Genomic DNA, 12,610 nt, shown 5'->3' with positions numbered 1-12,610 from the left:
AAAAAAGAAAGAAAGAAAGAAAGAAAAGTTCGATTTCTTTGGCCAATCCCTTTAAAACAACAGTCGGTGTTTTCTGCTTTAATATTTGATTCACATTAATGAAACAACGCTTTTTAACTTCACAAAGGCTAACTTTCTCCACACAGATAGAAACAAGCAGAAGTTTGAAGTCTCTGAACGCATTTCTAATATCATTCCTCTCAGAGCTGATATTCCCAAACGGAAGCCGCGGCACCTCCCATTTGGGAAGAGTCCCTCCGCCGCATGTAGAGCCGACTGAGCGGAAGCAGAGGCTCAGTCAGTCTGCTGGCACAGAGGGAGGCTGCAGCCACTTCCCCGCTCCATTCTTCCTTACAGGTATTCTTTACTCGCTTTGTAGCAGGACCAAGTCACCTGGATTTAGTTTGAAAGAAGAAGAAAGACAGACAGACAGAAAGAAAACACCTTTTCTCTCGTACACTTCTCCACCCGATGTGAAAGAGGAGCGCAGATAAAAGAAGAGAAATGGGAGCGTTCAGGGTGCTGCTGAGGGGTTTACATTACGTGGGACTCTACCTCCAACTTAGTGTCTGCACGAGGCAAGCTGGACACGGAGAGATAGAGAACCACATCTCCGGGAACGGTAGGTGTGAGATCTTCTCAGTGTTTCCTTTGTGTTCAGTTTCTTTTTGAAGGAGAGGACATGAAGGAGGCTGTGAGGAGAGGACGGCAGAGGTGATGCCATCTGCTCGCATGCAGAGGAGGAATTAAACAAAGAGATGCACACAGGCTGAGAGGCTGAGGCTGATAAACTCAGGCATGTGTGTGTTGTCTTCTTCATGTCAGACACCTAACAGCTTGTAGCTTCTCTCTGCCTCAGTGAAAGGAGTTTTGATTCCTGCTCTGAATACAGCAGCCTGTCATTAAGTCAGATCATGTCCATCCATCTCATTAGACTTGGGTTTATAGTCTGGATTAATTTGGATCTTTACACCGTATGCAGACTAAATACTCTTCTTTGATGCTTGTGTAACAGAAAATGATGTTTGGTAATTCTGCGCTCATTCCTCTGTGCTTCCTCTGAGCGCTGCATCCCTCCACCAGCGCTTCTCTTCCTCCTCTTCCTCCTCTTCCTCCTCTCTCCTCCTCAGTGGGTGATTCATGCAGACAGGAAGCAGAGCTGATGTCAGCTGATAGATGGAAGTTAATATTCTCTTTAAGTATCACCATGAAATCTCACCTGAGCAGCCGCCCCCTCCCCTTCTCAGCAGGAACTTCCCTAAATGGCCATCAGTGTTTACACTTTGTTACGTCATGCAGGCTCACACACATACACACACACTTACACACACACACACTGTTTGTGAAGGGTTTGTGTGGATAACTTTGGCTCGGTTGGCCAATCTCCACAGGTGTCAGTCACTCTGTGGGTTTGACAGATGTGCCGGCAGCTCGATGTTTGAGTTAGAAAAATAAAGTGAGGAGGAGGAGGAGGAGACGTGGAGCGAGGGGAGGTGAGAGCCAGAGACTCTAAATGCCTCAGTGCCCTTGAGGCTCTGAGTCTAACTGTAGGTCAATTACTAACTTTTCTGACTTCTGGACTTTTGCCTTGCTGTCAGATGCTTCCTGACAGACTAATGAGCGGCCTTGAAACCCGATGACTCAGTTTGAATCCCACAGATAGACTCCACTGTGCAGAGTCTGCCTGCAGAAAAACACCTGAATAACAAGAATTATCACAGTCATACCCATCATTGATTGCTATCAAGTATTGATCTGGTCAGGTGTGATCACTTCTGCATTGGTGGTAAAAAGGAGAAAGCTGTATGTTCTATCTGTTCACCAGCAATGGCAGAAATAGCGTAATCATTACTTTAAATTTTAAAAAAGCTACCAACAGATAAGTCTTTATCTTTTTTTTTTCAGTTGTGATCCTGAATAATGTTAAAGCTCTTGTCTGATTCTTATTCTTATTTACAGTCAACTTCTATAAACAAGTTTCTGACACGTTGCACCTCAAGATGTCACCTGCACAGTCCAGATTATTTTATTTTTCAAGAGCTTCCTGATTCAAGAGAATCTGTGCAAAGCTGCAAATCCCAAACCACCAACACGAGGTAGAAACTGGTTTAACTGTGAGAATGGTGATGATGAAATTGTGTTATCTCCAAAGAAAAACCCTCGCTGTTAGAGATTTTTTTAACCTCATCCTTATAGTCTGATTTTTTTTTTCAGTGTTGGTTGTTTTTTTGTCAGTGGGTGAGAGTCTGAGAGATTAATTGGTGTCCACAGCAGGGGTTGGCATTATGACCTAAAATTTATATCACTGTATTTTTCCTTCATATTGCGATAACGGTATTATATCACAGTTTTCCCAACATAGAATAAGGAAAGTCTTTTCAAAACATGACTTGGACTCTGTTCTGTGTTATAAGTGTACACATTCTACCTAACAGGTGGAAAATGTCTAATACCGGGTTAGAAAAAGGCCTTTCCCCACAATGTGCTTTTTGGAAGAGTAATGAACAAACTGGGTCTGAGGAATGAAGAATACTTACAGAAAAACGTTTTGCATTTTATGCACAAAAGTTACGAGTTTTCCCAAATTTATATTCTGTATATTTTCTGAAGCCTGTAAGGTTGTCTAATGGAGCACTTAAGATTTCTCAGGTTTTATTTCTCAAAACACTGCTGCTGTAATACAGACAGCTGTGGCATGAGACATAACACTTCGCTGATGTGATTTTTCCGCCGCTATCGTGTTTTTTCGCACAACAAACAGACAAATACAGAGATACTGACAGATCGTTGGCAGTGATTTTGACTGAAGAACAGAGGGCGAGAGTTCGGACTCAGAGCCTGAACCACGACCAAAACAAAACAAAACAAAAAAAAACCCTTTTGAGGCAGCTTTTCAGTCTACAGCTTTATCAATCCAAGTTAGGATTCCTAAATTATGACTCAGTGCTGCTGGCCTTAAAGGTTTATTTTCAGAATGGCTGTGGCAAAAAAGTGACCTTTTGCGACGTCCGAAGAAATAAATCTCTCACACAGCCCAACCAATACTTGGACGAAATTAAGTGTAACAATGCTTTACAGTTTTGCAAAATTCATTTTGTGCCAACATAATATACCAGTGACGATAATGAAGCCGGTATACCGCCACCCCTGGTCCACAGCTGTGTGTTTTTTCAGATTTAGACACAAGCAAAGGTTTGAGGCCAAATCACAATCCAAATTAATTCAGCGTAAAACATTGTAGCTCCTCAAAATTGTTACATTCAAATAACAAATATTTAATTTGTATCAGCTGAGTTTTTTTGTCTTCTGATCCATTAGATGTATATTATACACATCCTTCAAAGTATCCCCAGCTCTTGGTTTTCTTGTTAGCTGAAGATAAACGTCTCCTTTAATTTTTTGAACATCTGTCAATTGAGAGAGGTCACAAGTGAACATTTCTTTACTTACTTACTTTTCTCCATGTATTCACTTCTTATCCATGTGCTACTAGTAACCTTTTTACTGTCTGCTAAAGGTGAATAGTCAGTGGTTAATGGTCCTGCAATGTGATCTTCTTATGGCACAATGATCACGCCTGGTTATAGGTGAAAGATTTTAACCCTTGACTTGGTTAAACGTATTTTAGATGTGAATGTTGATTGAATTTCATCCTGATGGATCACATTATTCCCTTCTCAGTTGACACTGTTAATTTCATAAACATCCTGCCAACCATCCATTCAACACTTTGTCTATCCACTATAAGTTTCCACACAGTTTTACATACTGTCCAGCTTTATCCTTCTGAGCATGCTTTGCTATGTGAAATGTGTCTACTGTTGGTGCCATTTTGAGCTCTAAGACTTATAAGGCTTGGTGCAGATTGGAGCACTCATGAGGTAACACATCAGGACCTGTTTTCATGCCAAATAACATGCTTGTGTTGAGACATATTCTCAAACAGTGGGTGTGTGCAGATTCACCTCTTGTCCTTAGCCAAAATGCAGGAAGAGGAGACGACAACCAGAGATTTAAAATGCTAGAAGATAGAAATGCATGAGATTGTTTTAACTCATGTTGCCTTGTGATGAAACTAAGCTACACATCCCAGTTTTAGGCTCATAAAACAAGAGTATAGAGTTTTGTCTGAGATAATAGCCCGATAAATTGTTGGTAGTATAATTTGTATGATGGGAGTGGTAAGTGCTCAGGGATATAAGTGAGGATAAATCCACCTGAACTCAACCCGCATTTGCAGAAAATTGACCACTTTACTGAGACATTCATAATTATGAGGTGAAAGCTGAGAGTGTGCTACCCCACAGTGAGTTATATGAAATAGATGATATGAGTACCAACTAAGGGAATAGCAGGAAGCCGCCATCTGCTTTTCCAAGGATTTACTGTAAGTTTGGCTTGTACTGGTGTTTTTTTAAGCCCTGTGGGGGTCATCATTTATCCTCCTTTTCCTCCACTGGCGCTCTCCCAGCTGCAGTTTAAAGAACAGCAGCGAAAAAGAAAAGGCCGTATGAAGGAGGAAAAAAGAGTTTGGGTTTACCCAATCTTCATAATGTTCCAGTCTAATTCTGCCCAGACGCAGCTTTAGTCATTGATGCTTTTCAATTAACTCCTAATTAGGGCATGGTTATCCAGCAAGGCAATTATCCCAGCCAATCAATTGCTTTAAACAATCAGTGAAGGGTAAATGAGCTGTTAGCCAATAAGATGCTAAAACTTTGCAAAGTGAGGCAGATTGTAATGAGACAGATGGAGAGAGCTGACAGAAGTTTGGACACTTTTTCTGTTCACGGTTCCATTTTAACAGCACCAGATTTTCCCATCCCAGACAGTCAGCCTCCATCATGTCCTGTAGAGACAAAATAGAGAAGAAAACCATCATTATTTTGATTACTTTTGAATTTGATTACTTACTTTTGATTTTGATTACTTACTTTTATTAGTAATTTTACAGAACAAAATGTTAATTTTGATTTTTAAATGTCAGAATGTAGTAAAAAAATATATATATTGCAACTTCCCACAAGCTCAAAATATTGTCTTCAGATTGTTTCTTCAAGCAACATCAGAACTTAAGATTTTAGAGTGCAAATGAGAAAAAATTGGCAAACCTTTCATGGTAAGTAACAGAATTGGTCATGAAATTACTCCTTCATAGTTTTAATTAGTTACCTGGGAAAGTAATTGAATTATTTAATTAAAAAACCCTTTGAAATATTTAAAATAATTCAGATTTTTGAGCAGGTTTTGCCCTGGGATATAATGTACACCTCACATGTATGTTCTTGCCTTTAATATCAATGACATTAAACTAGTAGGGGTTGGAGAAAAAAAATAAAAATCACTATATCAGGATTTTTTGTTTGACAATATCAAAATCGGGGTTCTCTGTCCAAAAATAGAATTTTCTTATTTTAAGTCAAATTTTTCATTTCAGTCTTCATTTATAACCTGCTCGAGGCACACGTTGCAGATTTGCAACAGCTAAACGTAGTTATCTTATTACTCCACATCCACATTTTAAGAGCCTTTTTTTCTCTGATGTTCCACTGCAGAACTTAGTTGTGCATTAGTAACTAAGAGTTTCCCACTATCCCACCAATTGGAAGAGCTATGCCACTTCCAACATGGCTGCCCCATGTTGGTTACCCCGAAAACAGATTTTCAAGGCATCAATTTAATGTAAGCCTCACTACCAACCTCCATTAATTTGCTCCATTAAAAACTGCACAAGATGAATCCTGTATGTATATAGATACAGTCCACGCCAATTAGTAGATTTGATCTCCTCTGGGTTTTTCCCTGGGGGTAGCTTTATTACAATCTTGCAACATCCCAAAATGCATTGCATGTGAATATAACTACCCCATATGATATTTTTCCCCAAATATCTGATTTTTTCTGTTACTAAAACTTAATTTGAGCCTGAAAGGGATAAACTAGATTGGGAAAGAGTTCCCACTTTTCTCCAGCAGAGGGTGAAATATTTCTCTCTGACTCACGTGATGTGCATTTAATCAGAAAATATGGCTCCTGATAGAATCTGTAGATGTAGACATTATTATCATCATTTAACTTTTTCCCTTGGTCTGGTGTTAAAAAGTAAACAAAAAATCCTAAAAATCTTAAATATCAAAGAATCCCAAAAATTGTAATAGAACTGAATCACGAGAATAGCACATCGTCCCAGCCCTATTAAGTAGTGCCTATACTTCCATCCTGAAAAGGCCAGTTTTATCCTGACAGACCGCTCTGGACTTGCCAATGTAGCATCAGGTTCTCTTGTGTGGCTGTCTGCAGCTTGTTGAGGTTAATAACAACACCCATAGAGATGGGTACCAAATTAGGTACTTTTATAGGTACCGACCGAGTTCTGTCAAAAGTACCAGGTACTGATTCACGTAAAGCCAAAAGGTACCATGCTTAGGCACCTAAATGCATCCTTGTGACTGTGAGGGAGTGGAAGAGTAGGTGATTTTCCGTGCTTGACGTGAACACAGCATTACAGGGTTATAAATTGAAGGATAAATATGTTAAAAAAAAAGAATTTACATTTTATTAACAAAATAATTTATATATTTTTTCCAAATACACACACTAAAGTACCGAAAATTGGTACCGTTGAGTACCCATACTGATTGCCAGGTACCAGGAATCAGTACCATATCATTTCAAATGTGAAAGGTACCCATCCCTAAACACCCACTTACCTGAGCTCTGGCTCTGATTGCTGTACCATGAAATTGTAGTCTAACATCACTACTTGTGTCCGTCACCCACTCCCTCCTTACCTCCCCCCTCACCAAAGATGGAAAATTAGAAAAAAGAAACAAAAACAAAAAACATTGTATTTGCAGCTCCTGTCCTGTGCCTGGCTAAGTGAGCAAGGTCTAATAACAACTGGTAGATACCAGTGCATGGTACCACCCCACATTTCACCGTCAGTAACAGGGCTGCACAATATATCATTTTAACATCCCCATCGCAATATGTGCCAGATGCAATATGTTATGCTTGCTCTGGAAATGTCTCTAAACATTGCTTTTCATTCATTCACATCTCTGAAAAAAGATTATTCAAGCCTACAAAAAAAGGAAAAATGCGTCTGCTTGGCCTGGATGTGGGCGCCCCCGCTGTCTCTCTCTGGCTTTTGCACTCAGGCTGGAGAGACGCAACATGTGAACATATTTAATAAATATCCCTTTATTATTTGGTTGTGGAGGGAACCTTAAAAGATGGATCCTCTTTGTGCAGGAGGCCCTATTACTAAAAAGTCTGACCTGATGTGAGAGTAATCACTTGCAAAATTGTTATGGATCAATATGAATAATTAACAGATATCAACATGGTTAACTAGAAGCAATGCAAACAGCGTTAACAGAGGCAGAGAGAGACAGAGGCAGTTAGGTCGGAGTCTGTTATCATGATTTCAGGGAGAATTCAGCTGAACAGAGTAGAGCAGTAAACTCAAGAAAATATCGCAATATATTTCTCAGGGAGTCAAAATATCGCAGTAATAATTTTTCCTAATATTGTCCAGCCCTTACTGGGAAACAATAACGTTATTTTAAACACCATCCTTCCCAACACTGGTTTTAAAACATCCAAAATGAAACATGGCTTAAAGAAGATGTAGGTAATTGTCATGGTCATTTAAATGTCACAGCATGTATTTTATTAATCGTCCGCATAAATTGTGTTTAAAGCATATTTTCCTTGTCATGCAAAGTGACATAAGGGTATATTTTGCTCACCTGGAGATGATATTTAAAGCTGTGAGCCTCCACTTTGTATCTTCACCCTGTTTTGACCCCCATCACCAGAGAAACCAGCCTCATCCTGACTCCCATTATTAGATTAGATTTGAACCATTTTTCTCCAATTCAACAGGTGAATCATTTACCATCCAGTCAAGACAGAAGCATTTATAGCTGCTGCAGCCCTGTTAAAAGGCTTCAGGCGCGGCTGCTCCTCCACGCTGACTGAATATAGAGGAATATAGTAGAAGGATGTGTGAGTGTACACCCAGGTCTGGTACAGATGCAATCACAGCCTGGGATTGCTAAACCTCTTTTACAACTCCGCCTTCTCCACCTGGAATAACCCTTGCAGACTTTGGGTTTGTTGTTGTGTGATAAATATAGAAGGGATGAGGGGAAATAGGACTTCCTCTGAAAGCAAACTGGAGCACCAAAGCAATGACATCACACTACTGTTAGACTATTAAATATTTAACAGTAGCCGATGCAGCATCACTGGCAAACATTCAGCAGCAGCTTGTGGGGTTTACTCATGTGTTCTGCAGAATCAGACGCCAAATGTCCCTGTCTGCTCCTCGCCTCCCATTCACTCATGTACAGCTCACTTCTGATGGCAGCGTTTTAACACGACCGTGGGGTTGCTTCCATTATCAGCAGAGCGAATTCAGAGAAACTACTGCCATAAAAAATTCAAATAGGGTCAGCTGATCTTGAGATTTTCAGCACAATAATTATACTTACATCTGCTAATATGGGCATGCCTCCAACGAGCATCAGTAAAATAAGCTAGCATTCCACTGATGCATATTATATGAGCAGCTGCTTCTGTGCTTCAGAGAGACTGTGTAAAAAGGTTAAACTAAGTTAGAGATATTGTAAAGTGAAACTTTGGTTATGCAAATTAGAATCCCAACAGGGCGAGTGAACAATTCTGTAGTTACTGAATCTCCCCTTGGTCATTGTATTCAGAGCACTCAACGGGTGCCCAGCTTGCTGTGGTATTAATATTTCTAATACATGATCTAGACTACGTTTGTGTCTGAATTCATAGATTTAAAACAACTTTTAATCTTTGTGTCCCTGTCTGCATGTCTGAGTCAGAGAAGAAGAAAGAGGCTGACAGTTTCAGAGCTTGTTGGTGCCCAGCCGTGGGTAGAGCTGTTGTATTTGGGTCTTGACCTCAGTATACACACCTCACTGAGAGATGAGTGCTGGAGGGCAGAGCGGGACAAACCACAGACAGGAGACAAATTATGACCATAGCTACACCTTACCTCTGCACTGTGGACAGCTTCGTTGTCCCAGGTCTTAAGAGTCAGTCGTGTACAAATCCTCTGGTTTTGTCTGCATATTTTTTATAAGCAAAGACTAGTAATCGTTGACATTTTAAAGATGGAGGTGCTGATTTGCAACTTACACTATTCACATATAACGTTTTCAACTTGATATTACAGCATCCTGGTGAAGTTTCAGGCTCAGTTTCTCAATTCAAAACACTTAAAATTAAAAAAATATATATTTCATAAAGGTAAGCCTGAAGCCAAACTCATAAAGCATAGACTGTGTAAATCAGGGGTAGGCAACCTAGGGCACATGTGCCATAGCTGGCACGTGAGGCTATTTATGTTGGCACTCAGAGAATAATTACAATGAGACAGAGGACAAAATAAATAAATGCTAAAACTATATTGTTGTATTCTTTTTAACACTTCACAAGAAATTTAACACACTTTAAATGTCCTTACGTAAAAATGTAACATTACATAAAAAATTAAAATCATGACGTCACAGGTGCGTGAATGTGTCCTGCAAGTGCGTCACCACAAACCTCTTGGGAGGTCAGTCTGCTAGCTTGCAATCACATCCATTTAGAAGTGTCATTAAGGCAAGCAAACCAAGTTCCAGTTGTTCTTTACAACAAAGTTGGAGAAGGGTATATGGATTTATTGCCAGAGATATCCAGAGATCGAGTGATATGCACCCTTTGCTGTGAAAGGAGACTTTCCTATCAACTGTTGATGATTTTATGAAAGAAGTAAGTATTGGCACTTTGGGCATGAGTGCATTTTCTCGGTTGCTAGGCGCTACCCAAGTAGCTGCCTGTTGCAGCAGCTCTCTCGTCTTTGTCCGTTTCTTGTAATTTTTTCGTCTCTTTTTCATAATCTTTGTATTTGGAGTGGATCATCACTTTGTATGGTTCATTGTCGGTCACGGACACCAAACTTTTTGTGGCTTCGGCGGTATTTTTGACTACTTTTCTCCTGTGTTTGTCTGGAGATCCTACATGTAACCATGGCTGCATTGTTTACATGCGAAATTAGCTGTTAGCAGCCTGTAGCATGTCAATGCTAACTAGTGTAGGGCTTGATGATTTCCCTCGAGCTGAGGAGGAGGAGGTGAGGACGACGTGCTGGTTCTCGGATGTGAGCTGGGAGGTTACGACGTGGACCTGTCCTTTCATCCATCGTTGTTGGGAACGTGGGATCTCGCTCCGGGGGATGGATGAGCTAGCTGTGCTAACCCAGCGGCATCGTGCTGTTCACGGACGTGGCTGACGGAGCTGACATCGGACGCCGCGACACATCGGAGGAGCTTCGCCTGCTGTGAGCAGACAGGATCCAGGAGACAGAGACTGAAGGGACTGCTGGAGAGGCTCAGTCCTGGACCCTGTGGAGGTGGAGACTGGCTGGGCTGGAGAGTGGTGGACAGGATGTCGTCATCTAATTTCTTATGGACATTTTTGCACTTTCTATACTCTTTCTTACTTTTGTTTTCTTAAATGCTGCGGTGACTCCTGAATTTCCCCTCGGGGATAAATAAAGTATTTTCTATTCTATTCTATTCTATTCTATTTTAAAGTTGCTCGAGTCATGGAAAGGTTGCCTACCCCTGGTGTAAACTACCCACTCTTTAAAAGTACAGAAACAGCGGAGCAGCCTTTCCTCTGTTAGTGAACTGCACTGCATTTTTTACAGGGAAATAATCAATTTAAAAAAATGTAAGGATTGATTTATACCTGCTCGTGACATAATTGCGATTCGTCAATAATCCTTAACCTCTATTATCCAGAGAGTGGTAAAGAGGTGGACATGAGGCCTCATCTATGCCCAGAACTTGTGGCACCATGCTTACCTGTCAGTCAAGTTAGCCATGCCCCATTCTGCCAGTAACTCTACCAGCGCAGATACACCAGATACGTTTCCAGTCTGGCTCCACTCTGTCATGGCACCGGACAGGTTTCCATTCATGCCAATGTGTCAACTTACACTGGATCTGCTGTGTTGTGGTCCAGCTGCATCCCTGCTCCAGCAGGTCACAGCTGATGCACAGAAATTCCATTTCAGCCAAATGCCAGAGCAGTGTCACATCATTTCACAGTACAGGTTTGAGGTTTTTACAGCCCAAACAAGAATGAAGAGAGGCTCATTAATGGATTGGGAAGCGTGGGAATTCTTGTGACTCCCACTGTCTGGTGCCAGACTGAACACGCAGCTGGTGTGAAGTGATATACACAGGCAACATGCCACAGAGTGTAACCCGACAGGAGACGTATCTTGTGTATTCTTGCAGTAAGTCTTGCTACATTTGAAAAGGGACAGTGCAGTGGCAAGATGGTAAAGTAATATGCCGTTGTTTCTCCAGAAAAAAAACCATGAAGACCAAAACTACTTCTTCAACTGGGCTGTGAACAAGGTTAATTTCAATCTTTATTTATTTATTTATTCATTCATTTATTTATTTATTTTAGTTCAGTTCATATAGTTAAGTGTTGGGAAACAGGTTTGGAAAATTTCACACATTTAAGCCCTGACTTTAATAACAGTGACCACTGCAAAGCTAAAGACACTGCAAAGACATTTTAGCAATACATTTCTAAAAACACAGAGTTTACCCAAATTTGGTGTCAGAATTCATCACCAGGTCTAGTTGTAGAATTGAAATTGAAACACATCTTGTCGAATGACAAGAGCTGTAAGCTGTTGAGGAGGAAGATTTCTTGGTGGCTCAGTCAATCAAACCCTGAAAAACAGATTAAATATCGTAATGATTGGAAGTAACAAATACTCGAATTAGAGGGTTAAAAAGGTTGCCCTTGGTAATCCAACTCACTGGAGGTGACTCACAGACTACAAGGGTCTTTGAATAGGGGTCCCCAAATTGCACTCTTGAATCTGCAGCCACATATCACTGTGTCAGCTTCATTTTTCTAAAGTGAGGGCGGCCATATAGCACTCTGATCTGATATGCTTCAAATCATATGCCTGGCAACACTTAGAAAAACTCTCCTCTTTTTACTTGCAAAGCTTCTAAAATGATAAATAATTCACCTCTAACCCACAGAGGTGTGTTTACATATTCTGATCAGGCTGCAAAAAGAGATTTAACAGCAAACATGGAGCTGAGGGAAGTAGATCCACCCTCTCCTCCTGTAGCATCAGAAAAACAAATTGCAATGAATTTTTAGTCTAAAAATGGTTTTGTCTTGTTGGATGTGGTACAGTCTTGAACAGAATATTCAAACACAAGCAGATTGTTGGAGGTTCAAAAATTAAATATGTACTCAACTCAGGCATGTTCGCTCCACCTCTGTGGAGAACATCCGATATTATTGCCTCCGTGTACGACTGGTCATGAGAAGTATTTATACCTGCAGTGTCTACCTGAAAACATCTTGCAGTTTGGTTTATATTGTGACAACAGTGTTACAGGAAAGAGAGCAGAAAATACCTTCCTTGTCTCCCAAAAGAGGAATAAAAAAATCTGAAAGGAAAAGGACATGTGGGTAAAAAATAAATACAGTCTATGCCTGAAACACAAGACTGCAGAGAACAGGTGGTTACAATCTTGGC

General features: G+C 40.5%; 1 protein-coding gene across 1 annotated transcript in view; it reads left to right on the top strand.

Annotated features, from left to right (window-relative positions):
• The first annotated feature begins 266 nt into the window (after nucleotides 1-266).
• The window catches only part of vstm2la (V-set and transmembrane domain containing 2 like a), a 68,520-nt gene continuing 56,176 nt past the window's right edge, over nucleotides 267-12,610 (top strand). The window contains exon 1 of the mRNA XM_074682497.1: nucleotides 267-622. Within this exon, the coding sequence (XP_074538598.1) occupies nucleotides 505-622 (118 nt within the window). The 5' untranslated portion in view covers nucleotides 267-504. The remainder of the gene's footprint in view (nucleotides 623-12,610) is intronic.

Source organism: Halichoeres trimaculatus, unplaced genomic scaffold (genome assembly GCF_033239565.1).
Source record: "Halichoeres trimaculatus isolate MK-OKI-2021-1 unplaced genomic scaffold, fHalTri1.1 fHalTri1_scaffold_11, whole genome shotgun sequence".
NCBI classification, from domain to species: Eukaryota; Metazoa; Chordata; class Actinopteri; order Labriformes; family Labridae; genus Halichoeres; species Halichoeres trimaculatus.
This window is presented reverse-complemented; position numbering and strand designations above follow the sequence as displayed.